Source organism: Equus przewalskii, chromosome 23 (assembly GCF_037783145.1).
Source record: "Equus przewalskii isolate Varuska chromosome 23, EquPr2, whole genome shotgun sequence".
In the NCBI taxonomy this organism is placed as follows: domain Eukaryota; kingdom Metazoa; phylum Chordata; class Mammalia; order Perissodactyla; family Equidae; genus Equus; species Equus przewalskii.
In genome coordinates, this window is record NC_091853.1 from 20780377 (window position 1) to 20798062 (window position 17686).

The following is a 17686-nucleotide window of genomic DNA, read 5'->3' on the forward strand; positions in this document are numbered from 1 at the left end:
CCCTGCCTCTGTGTCACAGACTGATGGGCAGGGGAGAAGCAGCCTTATTCTATCCTTTCATCTTCAGTGTCCAACACAGAGTAATGCTCTCAAATGTCATGTTAATTAACTTCATTATCAGGGGGCTCTAGGTTGTATATCTTGATATCAGTCACTTTGGAGAATAGTTTAGGCAAAGACCCACTAGTTACCATCAGAACTTTATGTCTAGACTCTATATTTTGACTGAAAGTCTGAGGATTCACATACCTTTTTCTCTTTCCTTATTACCAGGGACTTGACTTTGTCCCTTTTGAATCTGTGGGGTGCATTACTTAACTGGTTTGGGAGAAGAGCAACTAAAAAGGATGGCGTGGGTTGACTCGTAGCTACACAAAGTTTGGAAATAGCTGAAATTACTTTTGAAAGCAAAGTTTGAAAGTAAAGTACGAGAAGGCATCCAGCTGAGTTTTTATTATTTTCTTTTCGGTGCTTGCTCAGTCCTTGATAACTTTGTGGGTGTGGTTGATTGCCTGAGCAGGGGGAGTGTGCAGAGGGTATGTTGGCGTCGTTGGCGTCATTGGCTTCAATGTGCTTCTGCCGTGGCTGGTCCAGGAGGATGGAAGTGATGCAACTGAGGGGACCAGGACAGCTTCTGGTCTGCTCATACACCATGACCCACCCTATTAATTCCCTTCCATTGAAGATAAATCTGTATTCTCAATGAATTGACACATAGGCAAGCTCATTTAATACTCAAGACATTTTCAGTTAAAGGCTTTCACTCCAAACGTGACTGGCATTCAGAGATTGTGCTTTGACGTTTTAAAGGTTTACCCGTAAATTATCTTGCTTGATCATGATTATGATCCCGTGACGTGGCACGATGGGCATGCTTGTTCTTATTTGATTAATATTAATAAAATAGTAGTGAGTAGTCTTCATTAAGAGCTCACTGTGTGCCAGACGCTGTGCTAAATGCTTTACATGCATTTCATCATTCGATCCTGTGAGGTGGGTGCTATTTATCGCCCCATGTTATTGCTGAGGAAATGTTACAAACTTGGGCAAGGCCACACTGCCATTAGAGGAAGCATCATTATCCTTGTTTTACCAAGGAAGAAGCTAAGACCCAGAGATGTCTTCAGTCCTACCACTGGGCGTGGTAGAGTTGAGAGTACCAGTTGGGTTTAACTCCAGCCTCTATGTTTTCTCTAACAGACTGGTCTCTATTTAAAATATCACACCCGTGGTACGTGATGACCAGGTGCTCCACTTGTTGGTGTAAAGTCTTTGATTGGGAAAACCTAGAGGGGGCCCAGTTCTTTGCTTTCTCTTGTACCTGCACGTGGGCAGTGAGCGAATGCTTCCTGGATGAGGGAATGAGGAATGACCCAAGGGAAGCCCCCCATCTCAAGATCTTGTCCTTTTTCTCTTTTATTGCAGAAAGTGGAAGTGCCCATGATGCTGAGGCTCCTCAGGGAGCAAAGGATGTTCATGATCCAGACCATCGCTCAGTACAAGTTTGTCTACCAAGTTCTCATCCAGTTCCTCCAAAACTCCAGACTCATTTAACCCCCTGATCCAGCTCCTGGAAGAGGAATCTGGCTCCATCTTGCAGATGGGGAGGCACCTCCAGACAACATCTGCTCCTCCAGTACGGTGCAGATGGCTGGAGCCGGCAGGCCACAGGCTCCCTGAAGATGGGAGCCAAGATCATTCAAAACTTCATGTATTATTTTATATGAGATAATTTATTTTTTTCCCCTTTGGAATAACTTTTGTGAGTCATTGTAATGCAGTTTTCACAATAATATAGTACTTTTCTTTTGAACCACATTTTGACTGATCTGCATTGTAATACGTCAGTAGGGAAAGGTTGCCTGGTGGATCATTTTGGGGACAGAGGCATAAGGGAATGCATCTCTAGTGAAGGTGTAGCCATATTTATAACCAACTGAAATTCATCAGCTTAATTGCTTGTGCCCAAATCAAAGATGGAAAGAAAATGAATTTATCCTAAAATATAAAGATATCCTAAAATATGAAGGGCAAGACCCTTCCCTGAAGGAGAAGACACTATTCTCTTATATTCTGGGGCTCGTGAGGCTTGATGAACAGTTTCCTCTCTCTTCCTTTCTGTTTTCACCCTCAGTTGTCTCTTTTTTTTGCCCCCAAGCTTGAGCGAAAGGTGGGAAAAGCTCCGGGAAATGCTCCTTTTATGGTGCAGTAATTGCCATCACTCAGGCTGAATGAGGAGCTCTGTGTTCTGTCTTTCTCCACCACCTTGTGCTGGGCTCTGGAGCCTGGGTCTCCTTGCCGGGAACTGCAGCCTCAGTGTTTGCTGCTTCTCCTCGTTTGCCCAATGGGCCCCAGTCTGGTGGCCTTTGAGGCCCTGGGCCAGGCCATCTGTGCAGCTAGGCCTCTTGCCTGATTGAGAAAAGATAATAGAGCAGAGAAAGGAGGCAGGCAGGCTCTTGATCCTGTTTCTTATTCACATATGATGTGTGTGCTGGATGAGGGCCTGAGGTCGAGGTGCTGGGTGCATTCTGTCTCTGCATCAGTCATGAAGTCATTGGAAGGGTTATAAAGGAAACCATTGGGAAGGCTGATTTATGGGGGTTCTTTGGCACTCAGGGAGCAGGGGCCTGGCCAGGAGCCACACCAAATATGACCCCCACTGTGCTGCTGTCGTCTCCAGGCATTGGTCTGCGAGAGTAGAACTAAGCCCACTCAGGACCCTGTAGTCCAAATCTGGGCCCGCATGGTGGAAGACGGTGGAATTTGTGCCGAAGTCCTTTGCTGCTTTCCTTTTCTCCATACGATCCACTCTCTGGTCAGTGAGGGCATTAACGCTGCTGAGTTTGAAGCTCAGTTCTTGGTTTGTCTCTTCCTGTGCCTTCATGGGTCACTGTCCTTCTGAATTTCTGAGGTTAAGGTTAGTACACAATAAATCATCTTCCATGCATTTTCCCTCTTGCTGAATTTTGGGGAATTTTCCTCTCTACTGTCTAGTTTTTCTTGGATGCAACTTTTAAATTGTGGTTTTGGTCTTAGAATTGACCATTGAGGTGCTCCATCCTGCCTTCCTCCACTGCTGCCTTTTTCTTTTTTTTCCCTGAGCTGAAAATGCAAAGAACAGCATCAAACAACCAGAAAGAGTGTGCCTTTGTGAGTTTGTTACCACATGCTGGCAGACGGGTGTGGAAGCAGATTCCCAACGAACGACTTCGGGCTCGCCATCAACTCAGTTTCACCTCCTCCTAGGGGTTGTAATTCTCTGTATTTAGACTCCATGTGTCTGCAGATGGAGGGCCTCCTTTCTTTTCCTCCAAGGTCTGCAGAATCAGTCAAGGAGTATAACTTCAACTGAAGTCTGTAGATTCAGGGAGCCTGGTGTATGTTCTAAAAAAGAAAACCGTTAGTATGACTTGTATTTTCAGTGGAACAGAGCTCATAACCTTCACTATGAGACGCCCAGAATTTGATCAGCAACAGGCAAAGAAGTATTTGTTTCCTTTCCTTAGAGATTTTCCATCCTTGGGATAGTCTGCTGTTTGGGATGTTTTAACAGTTGGTCTGCAGCAACTGGTTTATTGTTTGATGAACAACGTCAGTATTTCTCTTTCGTCTCTTAGGCCCCAACATGGGCACTGTTCAAATTAAGTCTCACGTGGGCAGCATGTAGACCTGCTGTCTCTTTGAGCTCTTTGCTCATGGTCCTCCTTTCAAGCCGTCCACTGTTGCCACTTTATGCTACAGAATATTCATTAGTGCCCAAAATGCAGGGAAGAAGTGGGTTTACTATCCAATTTCCTAGCCAACGTTTATATTGACACCCAAAGGAAAACATTTAAAAGTTATTCCACATATTTCATTTTTAAAAACAAAAGCTTTTCGTCCTTTAGCACATTTTGCATTCCTTTTCACATCTCCAGTAAATGCCAACATATCTCCCGTTAAATTAGCAGCAGCCATTTAAAGTCCTTTCAGTGGCATCTGCATAATAATTGCCCAGAGATGCTTTATATCTGGGAAGCCGGCCAAGGAATAAACCTTGAAGCAAAGTGTATTAAATTAGTTATCTAGTTAGAGCTTTTGGAATGAGCTCCTGATGATGCGTCAAGTCTGAAGCTGGAGCTGTCAGGGTTTGTTGCTGTAGTTTGGGTTTGAAGGGAGAAAATTAAAAATGGAGGGCAAAAAAAGATACCATCTCATAACAAAGCCATCCACCACTTTCAGGCCTCTGGTCTTGAAGTTTCCAGTTGAGATGTTTTGTTTCTTTCATCCACGCTCATTTGGAGACATTGACTCGGTGTTCATCCTTGTTTACTGTGGTCCCTGGATCATGGGGGCTGAGCTTGACGTCTTCATCCTTGAGCTGAGCCGAACCTGCTGGCAAAGCTGAGTGAGGTCCTGTTGAGCATTATTGGTTTCCTTGGGTCCTCAGGAGTCACCTTTTGGTAGCATTTACATTTTTATACACCACTTTCCCTGGATAGGAAGTAAAGGAGGATTTAGCTGCGTTAGAGAGGGATGTCAATGCTGATTTCTTTATAGGAGAGGAAAGAGGGCTGAGCTCCTCACCTCAGTTGGAGGGGCCCAGGAAGATTAGGGAAGGTGAAAACATCCTCACATGGAATATTTTGAGTAATAAACTTTTGAGGAGCCTAAACAGAATTTTACTTTTACAACCTTTGTGGTCCTAGATTGAGAAGAACTTAAGTTTTTTGACTGTAATGAATCTGTCATTGTTTGCCTATGAGTCCCTTGGCCATCTCTGGCCCCTTCCTCCATCAGCCTGGATAGATGGTCTTTGTGGGCTCTGCTGGGAGGGTCCTGTGGGACTTGACCACTGGTTTGCCCAGTACTCACTGAGCCTTTATCCTGCCTGCTCTCAGCTTTTGCAGTTCAGTTATAAACTCCAGTGGACACAGTAGATCAGCATTTTTCTCTAGCTGCCTACTTTTCTTATCTTTTCCAGCTTAATATAGGTTGACCCATATGAAATTTCCAGTAGTTGGATCATATTTTATGTATAATGACAGGAAATTCATATGAGTCAACCTAATATGTACAGTTTGTTTCTTCTCCTTGATATAGTATGGATCCCAGCACGCCATATGTCATTTCTCCAAACAAGTGCTAATGAACATGAAGTGTGTGCCGTGGGCTCTTGGCTCTTTTTGTGAACCTGCTGCCTCGCTGTAGTGACCCTTGTCGCACTCGGTGAGTGGGCCATCTTCTGGGGCTTGGAAGTACTCCTTGCAGAGACATTAGCACCCCGTTGATTCTCATAGGCAGGGTTGGCCATCAGGCACATCATTATGGGGTTTTCAGCTCCCATCCTTTCTTGATGTACCATCTGTGTTAGCTGACTTCAGCCCAGTGGTAATGAAACATGATGTGTGCACCTGAAGGTGTCCTTGGTCAGAAAGCAGAATGTGCTTTTTAATTTCTCTCCTCCACTGCCAGTGGTATGCTTGATGGTGAAAGTGGCTATGGTTATTGATTTTCTTTTTGGGGAGATATGTCAGTCACTTGAGGTGGATGAGGGGGAGAACGTACAAGGGCATTCTAAGATGTATGCCAGGGAGCTTAGACTCCTTCATTCCTCTTCTGTGTTGGGAATAATTGTTGGGGGTCCTAGAGTAAGAAATTTCCAGAAGCACCAAGTAATTACTATTGGGCTCTTAAGGTGGCCCTTTTTGGGACTTCAGCTTTTTCATGTTTTACCCAAGATTCTTCTGCTGCTGTGTTTTATTTTCTTGGCTGTGGATTTTATCAGACACTCGTCACGCTCTTGTTTAGTGATTTCTTCGTGAGCTAAGGAACAACTAATCCAGCAGGGCTTCCACATGGAGACATTGAGGTTTTCCATGGACACCACACAGATGTTCCAGTGGCTTCCAGCTTTACGGGTGAAGAACTAGTTGGCCCTATAGAGTGGCTCTCTAGAATGTTAAACTTTGTTTGACACTTGCCTTGGACTCTTGAGCAAGAGAGCAGAATGCCTCTTGTCTTTGCCTCAACTTCTAAGATATTTTGGGGGAAAAGACTTTATTAATACATCTGTTGAAATTAACAGCAACGTGCCTGGGAGAAATGTGAGGGTGTATCCAATCAAATTCTGCCAACCCAAATGTGTTGCCCCGAAAGTCAGTTATTCATGGGGTCCTGTGAAACTCAACAGCCAGCTCGGCTAATACTTACCCTTTCTCCTGTCTGCTCTCAGGTTTTACATTCGGGTTGTAAACCCAGGTAGGTGCACATGTTTATCGAGCTGACAACCTTATCTTTTGCAGCTTAATATAGCTGCATCTGCTTTCACAAGGTCAAACTAAAAAGTTCTCTGTTAAATGTCCGTGAGCCTGGCGTGGAGTATCTGGCATCAGTCGGTTTCAGAGGACGGGGGAATTTACTGTTGTTTGGTGCAGCAAAGGGAAGGATGCGCCTCAGTTACTCCTCTTCAGAGCAGTCAGCCCTCCCATTTTAAAAATAAGTTCAAGGACGTCTCGTTCTAAGGCAGGAGGGCTAGAGCTGACATGCAGCCCGAGTATGACAAGCATCTGCATAGAGTCACTCTTCCTTCTGGCCATCAGGGTCATTCTTTCCAAAAAGTGCCAGAAGCTTGCCCAGAGAAGAGCTATAAATGGGAAGAGGAAGGGTTTTTAGCTCAGCCCTGAAGTTGCTATCAAAAAGTGTATTGTTTCACAATTTTCTGAGCTCTGGCATGTCTCTCTCACTCCCTATATCCCTTTCTGCAAGGCCAGAGGGATGGAAACGGTGAGGTGGCACCCCTCAGAAAGACTGGGCTGCGATGTTGGGATCCGTCTCACCCTTGCTTCTGGTTTTAAACTGTCTTCACTGTCGCAGGAGAGCTTGATGAGTGTCACGGGTTCTGATGCATGCCTCGATTTGCTGCTCAAGAATGCCGTCTCCCCTCGCTTGCTGCTGGCCCTTCCTTTCCTTGAAGCCTTAATAGCAGGGGTTTCTGTGCATCCACATGGCTCCCAGAGTTAGCAAGCACGGCTCCTAGGCATCTTGATTCCTCTCTCCTGTAATCCCAGGGGGGAATCAGGGCACCGAAGTGGGGAGGAGGTCAGTACCGTGACTGCCATTTTCCTTGTCTCACTGGGGGGCACAGGCAGGGCTATTTTCTGATGTCACCCTCTTCATTCCAAGAGCACCTCATTCCTTGAGGGCTGTCCCGACCTTTCCTTGTTTTTCATTTGCCTTCTGGATCAGCTCTCAACAGGGCACTTTTTCTTTCCTTTCCCTACTCTCTTAGTGCAACCTCTACAAAACAGTTAAATCTAGTCATAGAGAATCCTTCTCTTAAACCTCTCCAAATTATGTAATTAGGAAATCTAATTTTAACTTTTAAAAGCTTATATAGTTTCAAGGAATAAGATCTGGCAAACGGAAATAACCAGCGTGGAAAGAGCTCCGAAGCTGTTGGCAACCAGGAAGCTGCCCTTACGTACTCTTTTTCTTCCCCCTGGAGATGGACATTATCATTCAGTACTAGAAGAGATGAAAGAAAAGATGGATTCGATTTTTCAGTCCTGTTTAAAAGGGTGATTGCAACCATTCTTGGTATTTATTTCAAGGTGAACTTACATAGATTCACAGTGGCTGCGTTTGGCATAGTGAAGTGTGTAGTCAAATCGATTTGTTCTAGCTTCTTCCTGCTGAACCATGTTCCCTTCCTCACAGCCTCTACACAGACTGATCCATCCAGTGAAACAGGTCAAGCTCTGGGGCTCTCCAGGAACATTTACGAGTTGTGATCAGGTCTCAGTTATCTAGGAAGGAGCAGGATAAGCTGTCCATCCAACCTGTGACTTCTACTCTTTCTTCCCAGCCTCCTCCTTCAGGGAAACACAGAAAGCTGAAAAGATTGGATCGGAGTCTTTTTGTGCCTTGGGGTGGAACCATTTTGCTAAAATCTCAGGAATCTTGCTCTGAGTTTTGCTAGGGCAGCTCTCAGAGCAGGGGGTGCCTGGCATTCTCAGCATTTCTCAGGGGCCTCCCACCTCCTCACCTGCAGTGTCAGCTAATAAATACCTTCAGCAGAGAGCGGAAAGCTGTAATTCAGAGCCATTTCTTTTTCAGCTTGAACACTGTAAAATGTTACTGCAGTTCCCTTTGACTGAACTTTCTTGCCACTGTTTGGAATCTTAAAAATCTATTCACCCTATCCTTTTAGAAGTAAGCTTGCTCTTCATCAGAGATGATTTCCTGTGTATGTCCTTTGTTCCTTCAGTAGTCAAACTAACCTGCTTAAGGATACTTACATGGCAAGACAAAAAGGTTTACATATGCAGATGACTATTAAACGTATAACCTTATGTAATTTGTGTTACATCAAGTAACCGGCCAATCTAGTTGGTTTCACTGGACTGTTGTTGTGGTATCATTGAAAACAATTGACATTGAATAGGTTTCATTTTGAAACGATGTATAGACAAGTCCCCAACTTAGAAACCAGTTTGTTCTTAAGGTTCTTGGGTCAGCCCCCCGAAGCCTTCTGATCTCCAACACGGCAGAAATGTAGGGCTGTGTCAGCCAGAGCTGGTTGACTGTTGTGGGCTGACCTGGAAATCGAGCCACCTATGAAGTTGTTGCTGTGAGAAATGCATTCCAGGTTGGGCCTTGGGATCCTGAAAACACATTCTTCTCCCCGTGGTGGCCGGCCTCTTGCTACCTTGCAGGATGGAAGTCCAGTCTCTTGACAACAAACTACATTTATAAGGGGAGAGAGGGAGTGGGACGCGTATAGGACATTCCCTAATTTGGGGAGTGATTTATCTAAATATTCATGTCCACTTTACCTTGGTATGAACTCCCTCTCGATTTGATGATATTGAAAGCCTTAAATAAAACTATGCATGCTCTTCTATGTGCTTTTTTATATCAGTAAATAAGCTTATGCTTGCCAGTTTCATACACAATTATGAGGTGTATAAAACTGACTTTTGACAGTATTTTTTGCACTGTTTCCTATCTGTTTTTATAAAGTCTTATTTAGATATTGGTCCTAGTTGCATATTATGTTCTCACTCCCCTTGTCATTGCTGTAAAATGTTTCATATGTGCCTTTACAAATGTGAGATCTTTATTCTAACCTTTTTTGTAAAAGATATCTATTGATTTCCATATGCAATAAACTTTTTTTTTTTCAGAGAGAATAGTTGCATCTTCTAACTCTCTTCTGTCCTGTGTATGTTTGCATTAGTTGAAAGCACCAACATCTGTTACCTCTAGGATTATGTTGGGATAGGCAGGAATGCCTGGGAAAATCAGCTTTCTGAGTTTTTTAAAGCCCATTTATTACCACCCACTTTTCATTCCTGTATAACTTGATCATACTGAAAATTTAGTTTGAAATTTCCAAAGTTGTCATTGTTAGAAGAAACCTTTTGTAAGGGGTGATGGCTAGGCCAATGAAGAATACATAGAAATGGGTCTTTTGCACAAATGCAGTGATAAACCTTATTAAGCTCCATGGCCCTTTTTCCAGCTGATGTTTACTCAGATCCCAGACTGTTGACCTGGAAAAGATAAGCACCAGGCAGATATAGAACCCAAAGTCTTGTTTTTGGCTTTCAACTTTATTAACAGCCCAACTCATCTCTACCTTTAAAGGTGGCTGTCCTGCCGCATAATTTTCAGCCAATCAACTGTTGTAGACATACACATGAACCCCTGGTGATCAGGGTGGATATTTTTTAATGTGTCTTTGATAAGTCACAGGGCAAAATAACCACTTCTGTGAGTAACCCGCCTACAACCCTGTCACTGTACCAGGAGTCATTCATCTACCAGAGGCGTCAGCTTGTTCCATATCATGAAAATGAGAATCCTCTGGGCCACTCTGCGGTGGAAGGAGATGGCAGCAAATCTCATTAAACATATAAATAGTTCTGTGTATATGGTGATGTGGCCAAAAGACAATTAGGTTCTTGAAAGAAAAGCCACATAGTATTAAAAAATGATAATAGACAAAATTCCAATGAAAATGGAGAGTAGTCAAGTGGAATGGCAAGAGAAAAGGTACATTAATTTGTTTTCTCTTTCGGGGACTGTGTAAATAGACTTGGTTTATTTCCTTTGGTTGATAAACAGAAAAAGTAGTCTTACATAATTTAGAAATAAAACTAACCACTAGTAAACCTGATTATCTCCAAATAGAATATTAGCAGAGCTGAGGAAGGAAATTTTAAAAAAGAGAGAAGAAAACTCAAAAGAGCAAAGATACGTATAAGAAAAATATGCAATAAAATGACAAAAACAGGATCAAACATGTCTATTTTATGTGATTTTACATTTTACTTAACAAATGGGGAAAACATGTCAGACTTAACAGGAAACATAAGAGAAGAAAAGAACTCCTCCATAATAGCTATAGAAAACATAAAATCTGGGAATTAAGAAGAATGTGTCGGACTTGTATAAACCTAACTGAACCCCTCTAAGGCAAAACGTAGACAAATTGATAAACTCACCACATTCTTGGATAGAAAGACTCATGTGAGGAAGAGCTGAGCTCTCTGTGTCACTGACTCCATGCAATTGTAGTAAATCTCACAGCAGCACTTTTCCGGGGGGTGGGGGTAGGGGAGGCCCAGAGAGGCCTTGGCCAAATGATTCTCAAGTACTTTGGAGAGTTAAACATGGGAGAAGGGTCAGAAAAACTCAAGAGAACACAAGATTAGCCCTAGTAGATACTAAAAGTTTTGCAGTGCCACAATAATTAAGAGTATTTTATTGGTATTGGAATAGACGGATCAATGGAGTGAAATAGTGCAGAAATAAACTTAGGTCTTAGGGCAATGATAATGATACCAATTCAAATCAGCAGGGCAATAAATCATCCAATAAATGATGCTGGCCTGCTTTCTCTCTTTCTTTTTCTTTTCTTTTTTTCTTTTTTTGAGGAAGATTAGCCCTGAGCTGACATCCACCACCAACCCTCCTCTTTTTGCTGAGGAAGATGAGCTCTGAGCTAACATCCACGCCCATCTTCCTCTATTTTATATGTGGAATGCCTGCCACAGCATGGCTTGACAAGCAGTGCCATAGGTCTGCAACTAGGATCTGAACCGGAGAACCCTGGGCTGCCAAGGTGGAATGTGCAAACTTAACCGCTGCACCACCAGGCCAGCCCAATGCTGGCCAAAAGGGCTAACAATTTTGAAAATTAAAAATTTTAAAGAGTACAATCGGATCCCTTACTATTAAATAAAACAATTCTAGATAGATCAAAGACAAAGAAAAAATTGTTTTATTCCTTTTCATTTAAAGATGAAAACAATCTACCTTTGTACAGCAAGTGTCATGGAAAATAATGGACAACAAGGGGAGAAATATTTTCAATACAGAACGAAGAGCAAATATCTCAATATTCATTGTTTCTTAGGAATCATCATGAAAGACGTGAATAGCAAAGTAGGCAGTGGCCATGAAGATCAACAGGAGAAACACAACTCCTAAGTATACGAAAAAATGCCTGATCTCATTAAAAAATGCATATAAAACAAAATATTTCACACATTAGATTAGCAAAAATTTTTTAAAACAATACAGTGTTATGAGGGTAGAGGAAAAAAAATACCAAAAATATTATATCCTATTGGTAACTGATGGCAGTTTTTTAAAAAGGAAATGTGGCCGTGTTTATTCAAATAAAAAAAATGTTTCCACTATTTGATCCTGAAATTCCACTTCTAGGAGTCTGTCTCCAAAAATGCTACGACACATCAGCCAAGTTCTGTGTCTGGGATTGTTCACTGTGGCATTGTTTATCACGGCAGCAAAGTGGGAAAACCACATGTCCATAAACAGAATGGCTGAGCAACTTATGACATCCACATTTGATGCAACGTTCTGCTTCTAAAAAGAATGAAGTGAGTCTGTGAATGCTGGAATGAAAAGAGATCCATATTGTTAAGTCAGAGAAGGAGATTACAAAATATGTCAGTACCATTCTGCCTGTGTTTTTCTAAATCTATTTATATAGATACATTATACAGGCAGGGGAAAAATTGGGACCACATAAGTAAACTGTCTACAGTGGTGACCTCTGGGGAGTGGGACTGACAGGGAAGAAGGAACAGCTTGCTTTTTTTCAGATATGTTTGTACTATTTAAATTGAGAAAGTATTACTTTTTTTTTTTTTTTTTTGGTGAGGAAGATTGTCCCTGAGCTAACATCTGTGCCAGTCTTCCTCTATTTTATATGTGGGTTGCTGCCACAGCATGGCTTGATGAGTGGTGTAGGTCTGTGCCCAGAATCCAAACCCATGAACCCTAGGCTGCCAAGTGGAGTGTGGGAACTTAACCACTATGCCACTGGGCCAGCCCCCAGAAAGTATTAATTTTATAAATTTTATAAATCCTATAGAGACAGTAGGCTAAGCACATTTTAAGCTTAGCTACATTAGCATTCTTAAAACATCATGCTCCACAGAACCAGGACGATGCTTTATGCATCTATGCGCTCACAGAGCTACACAGAGTGCTTTGTGTAGAGTAGGTGTTCAATAAATGTCATTGCACTTCACTGGACAAGCAATGCATTCTACCTGCTGACTCCCACTGTGTGCAGTTAACTGTGTGTCTGAGAGCTGCGTGCGGGGGTGTGTAGGCGAGTAAGGAAGGGTAATGTACCAGATTTACAGCTGTTCAAGCTGTCTGCAGATTAGGACTATGAAAGAAAGATGAAGTGTAAACTCCACCAGGCTTTGTTACCTAACGGGGATGTTCCTGTCTTTGGACTACAAGAAACTCCAAAGAGAAACATCCCTGACCTCCACAGAGAGCACCCCTCTGGGCTGTGCCCCTCTCTGCCGTGGTTGCTAACAAACACTCCCCAGGTTGCTGCCATCCAGGCTGTGGGGAAGCCTGGCCGCGCGGGGAGCGATCCTGTTTGCTCAATAACACAGTTGGTAAGGAAAATTTTTCTTCCTTCGCAAGCTTGCCCTGGAGTGCTTCCAAACAAGGAGAGTACGGCACAGAACAATCAACAAAATGAGAGACGGAAAGTCTGCTTTCAGACAGATGAGAAAAAAAAGCCAAGGAAGAGAGGCATGCCTCATGCATTGAATGGACCCCAGACACTAAGAGAAGAATTGAAACAGGCAGATTCTCCCGTCAGTGAGGGGTTCCCAGTCAATTGTTCTCCGCCACAGATATCTTTCTTCCCTTCTTGCAGCTTCTCTCTTTCTTCCTCCATCACAGTGGACCCTGAAAGCAACTGCAAGCTAGAGGCCACGTGACCCCCCTGCCCCAGGGGCGGCCTGAGCCCACCACCTGATTCAGAAGAGGTGTCAAAAAGCATGACATCCGCTCCAAGACCTAGCTCCCACCGCCACTTTGAAATCCTCCCGGAGATAGAAGAAAACACAAACTTTAAGTACTATAATCTTTTTTTATTCTCTTTCACCACTGAGGTTGTTCAGAACATTATAATAGGCATGAAGGGAAAAATAATTGAATTTTTTAAACTCTGTCTAAAGTATATAATAATATATGAAACCATGCCATTCTCTCTTAGAAAAAAAAAAGCATCCAAAAATTAATTTAAGGTTAAAGATTAAGACCAACTTCCAAGTAAGCCATGTGTAAGGTTTAAGTGCAAGTAGTATTTTCATTCCAATGATTTTATGGAAGTGCTGGAGTGATGTGTACGATTTGAAATATTCAAATCCTTGGAGGTTTCTGCGCTAGTATTTAAATAAAAACTAACACGTTGGCATAGTTTCAGTGGCTCTCGATTTCCTGTTTGATCTCAGAAATGTAGGGGTGGTCTTTGCCATGAGCTACTTCCATGATGGCAATGGCCTGGGAAAGAGAGAGAAAAAGAGTTGAGAACCTGCAGCCAGTCCCCTTGCACCGCCACCCCGGCTAACTTTAATCCAAGTCGGACTTCGCTTTAAGGCACAGGATACAACCCGGCTTTTAGAGCCTGTGTTCTCATCCAGAGTCTGGCTTTAAAAAAAATAGAGAGACAAGATTATCTGGTAACCAACTGGTCACCCAGTCTCTAAACATTCTGAGTAAAACATTCGGCAATAGCTGCAGAAATGATGCAGAGAAATTGATTTCATGACTTTTTTTTTTGCTTCAATATTCTAGATATTTCAGTAAAAAATGCTTTGGGGACAGAAGTATTTGGCTGTGCTAAACTACGTAAACAGGCAATGCTGAAACAGAAAAGGCCACAGTGAACTTTAATCAAAACTCCTTTGATTTTGGTTTACATCACTAATAAAGATGTGATTAAACCATTTTTCCCTTTCAAACAGTGCATGCTTTCCTCTTAACACATATTCTTTAAAGAACTTAAAAACAGGTGCAGGTTTTATTTGAGGAAGCTAGAGAGAATGTGTCCAATAAGGTTTCTTTATAGTGAGGCAATATAAAGTGGAAGAGGTGCCAGAGGTTCCATCATTTCCTAGCTGTGTGACCTTGGGCAATATACTTAAGTGCTCTGTGCCTCATTTGCCTCATCCCTAAAGTAGGAATGATGCCTACTTCTCAAGAGTTTAGAATAGTGTCTGTAATAGTGCCTGGCAAACAGGAAGTATATATCGAATATAATCTATAAGAATTTATTTTGCTCTTTTGTATTCAACTATATTACTCATAGACAGAAAAACCTAAATTACTCCACTCCCTCAAACAGGGAATTTGGGATGGGCCTATGATTCTGACGGGCATTCCTTTCCATTCTACTATTCTCTTTCTGGATCCCAAACCAATAGGTGGCAGGCCAAGTAACGGTGTCTGCCTTCAGGAATCTCTGCTGTGAATGCCTCCCCTCGCCCTCTGCATTCATTTCATGGCTCACGTTCCTTGCTCAGATCTACTCTATCCTTCATTGATCTTGTATTTAATTACCCACCAGCACGTCACAATTGTGACCACACTGGGTAATCTTATCTTCCCTCAACTCACTAAGGCAACAAATATGTTATCTTAGATGGCAAATTCCATGGTTTAAAAACAAAAAATTTTATGCGTAACTCACACTTGTAGCCTGGCCTTGCCCTGACCCTTCCAGTGGGGATGCGGGACCCTTACTCCATCTTTCTGAATAGTCTATTGGGAAGATTTGGGGAACCTGGAGAATTAGGCATCTGGGCCTAGTTGGTGGCCCTCACTTTTACAAACATTCTCTGACAGGAGTCAAGAGACTGTCCCAAAGATAGTTTATCAACGGCTAACTTCTACATGAAGAACCATGAGAATCAGCACTCAGGGCGTTGACCCTGAGCTGCTGTAAGGTGCGAAGGTCAGAGTCGGGTGCCCTCGCCCACTGGCAGCAGGGCAGCTGTGAAACACTGAGGGGAGCAGATGCTGCCCAGGGTCCCAGTTTGCCCTGTGTGTCAGTCACAGCAGGAGTGGGTGGAGCTGAAGCTTTCAACTCAGAAAGAACCCAGTTGAACAAGGACTCTCATTTTTGTGAGAATGAAAAGAAAAAACACACAAGAGGGTCCTGGCGTGGAGCTAGTACTCAATGGACAGTGATGGTGATCATCACAACACTTTAGAAACCACAAAGGCACAATCCTAATGGGGAAGAACTCTCCATAGCCAGCTGCCTTGATTTCACCACAATCAGGCATACACTATCACAAATCTGTAAATCCTATAGGGCAGACAAATGGAAAATTCCCTCACCACGGTCTCCTGACCCATCCAGTGGCGTCTGTCCGCTTCCATGGCTTCACATGGGACAGCCGCTGTACCTGCTTCTCCCCAGGCATGGGCTGAGCCTGCAGTCACGGCCAACCCCTCTCAATGTGTACACCCCTTTCCTTAGGGGAGGGCTTGGATACAAACCTGGCAAAGGCTTGATGACCTTCTCCACCGCCGCCTGCTCAACCCACCCGCTCCCACTTCTCTGGCCAGAGGGTGGGTCAAGAGCTGGTCATTGTCCACGACCTCAGTCACTCAGCCTTATCAGGCATGAAGGAAGGATGCTAAGGAGGCCGGCCGGGCACTGGGAATCCCAACCTCACGTCACCGACTTACTTTCTTCAGGGCTTTCTCTCCAGCAGCTTTGTTTTCCAGGCCCATGTACAGTCTTCCTAGCTTCAACCACATGGAGGCCACGTTGAGGGAGTACAAAGGATAATGCTTACTGGAAGAAGAGAGAGGACAACAGGCTGCCTTGTCAAAGGCCGCCAAGCAGCGCACAGGCCACAGCAGTCAGCCAGTGGCTGCCGAGCGCATGGCCACACTCTCCACGGCAGCCAGGCTTCTCCAAACCCTGGGAGGCTCTGGGTGGAAGGTGTGGATGGTTCAACCCTGTCTAACCACTTCTAACCAAGGAAGTAGATGCACCTCATTTTATGCAGTTTGTGAGTTTCTGAAAAGCTATATAAAAACTGCAGGAGAAATCCTATACAGAAGCATTTATAAAAACACAACATGCAATCCCAGTCCCAGAGTTTTGTTTCAGGTGCACCCAAAGCAGGGCACTGGGAAAACATCTCTTAGAGTACATTCCCTATTTATGAGGACCTTAGGTCTAGCGCCTCCTATTAACAAGGCAGTATACTTTAAATATACACACGCCAATATGTCTCAAGACCCCAGCTTCCTCTCACACTCTCTGATGTCAGTTGGTTTAGCAAAACTATAAGCTCTCTGACATCAGGAGAACTGTTTCTTCTAGATAGTCTCTCTCTCTTGTCCACTGAAGGGCTTTACATACACAAGGTATTCTCTGTCTGGTTTTAACTGAAGGCTGACTGATGGTGCCTGCCTAGGAAAGAGCCATTCCCTAGGAACAGAGACCAGAAGGCAGCTTGTGGGCAAGAGAGTGTGTGAATGTGTGTGTGTGTGTGTGTGTGTGTGCGTGTGTGTATGTGTGTATTGGAGGTATGTGTTTACAGGCTGGTCTGTACTGCTCTACCCTCAAAATCCATCTAAAAGAGACATGTTGTAGCTGTATGCCTGGGCAGGGGGCAGCATGCTGCTTGGAGGAAGCCCTGGGGCCAGTGTCCCCACAGAAGGCCAGAGCTGGGCCTCCAGGAGGGTCTCACTTAGCTGAGGAAGGCTCCAGCACTGCAAGACCCTGCTGGGAGAGGAACCACAAGGCTAAGATGAGCTCATTCATTCTCATTCTCTCTCTCTCTCTCCCTCCCTACAGATCCCACAGAGGGAAGTGTGCATGAGGCTAAAGGACTTCCTCACCCACCCTAAGAAGAAGGATAGGCTTTGAGATTATCCCCAGTGCAGCAAACTGTTTCTAAGAGCAGATTTTAGGATCTCGATTCCCCTTGGGCTCCCCCTGCTGACTACTCAGGGCAGCGAGAGGTAAGTGGAGGGCGACTTGGCAGTGGCAATTCAGACTAGGCACAAACTTCACAGTCCCCAATCTTAGAAGGCAAGGGAGTACTGAGGGCTTCTCAAATTCATGAGAAACACCTGGGGTGCTTCTGGAACACAAGGATTACGGAGATGATCACAGAGAATCTCTAATGTCCAGAGATTCTGATCCACTTGGTCTTGGGGAGACCCAAGACAATTCATAAGGTAAATAAATGTGTTTGACAAGCACCCCAGTGACCCAATCTCGGCCATCCCAGCCATGAAGTAGCTAGTCAGAGCCAGAGGACGATGCCACGACCTCCATCTGTCATCTACTTTCAGATTTAATAACCCTCTCAACAAGAAACTTCCCCGTAGT

At 43.8% G+C, this 17686-nt stretch overlaps 2 protein-coding genes across 4 annotated transcripts in view; one reads left to right on the forward strand and one right to left on the reverse strand.

Annotated features, from left to right (window-relative positions):
* PTPN14 (protein tyrosine phosphatase non-receptor type 14) overlaps window positions 1–9173 on the forward strand; it is a 173985-nt gene extending 164812 nt beyond the window's left edge. For all 3 annotated transcript variants that reach the window (XM_070591273.1, XM_070591274.1, XM_008515145.2), the window contains one exon: window positions 1426–9173. In XM_070591273.1, the coding sequence (XP_070447374.1) occupies window positions 1426–1554 (129 nt within the window). In that variant the 3' untranslated portion in view covers window positions 1555–9173. The remainder of the gene's footprint in view (window positions 1–1425) is intronic.
* Window positions 9174–13400: 4227 nt separating this feature from the next.
* Window positions 13401–17686, reverse strand: part of SMYD2 (SET and MYND domain containing 2) — a 48606-nt gene continuing 44320 nt past the window's right edge. The window contains exons 11-12 of the mRNA XM_070591275.1: window positions 16024–16132; window positions 13401–13827 (exon numbers count right to left, since the gene is read on the reverse strand). Coding sequence (XP_070447376.1) covers window positions 13747–13827; window positions 16024–16132 — 190 coding nt within the window. The 3' untranslated portion in view covers window positions 13401–13746. The remainder of the gene's footprint in view (window positions 13828–16023; window positions 16133–17686) is intronic.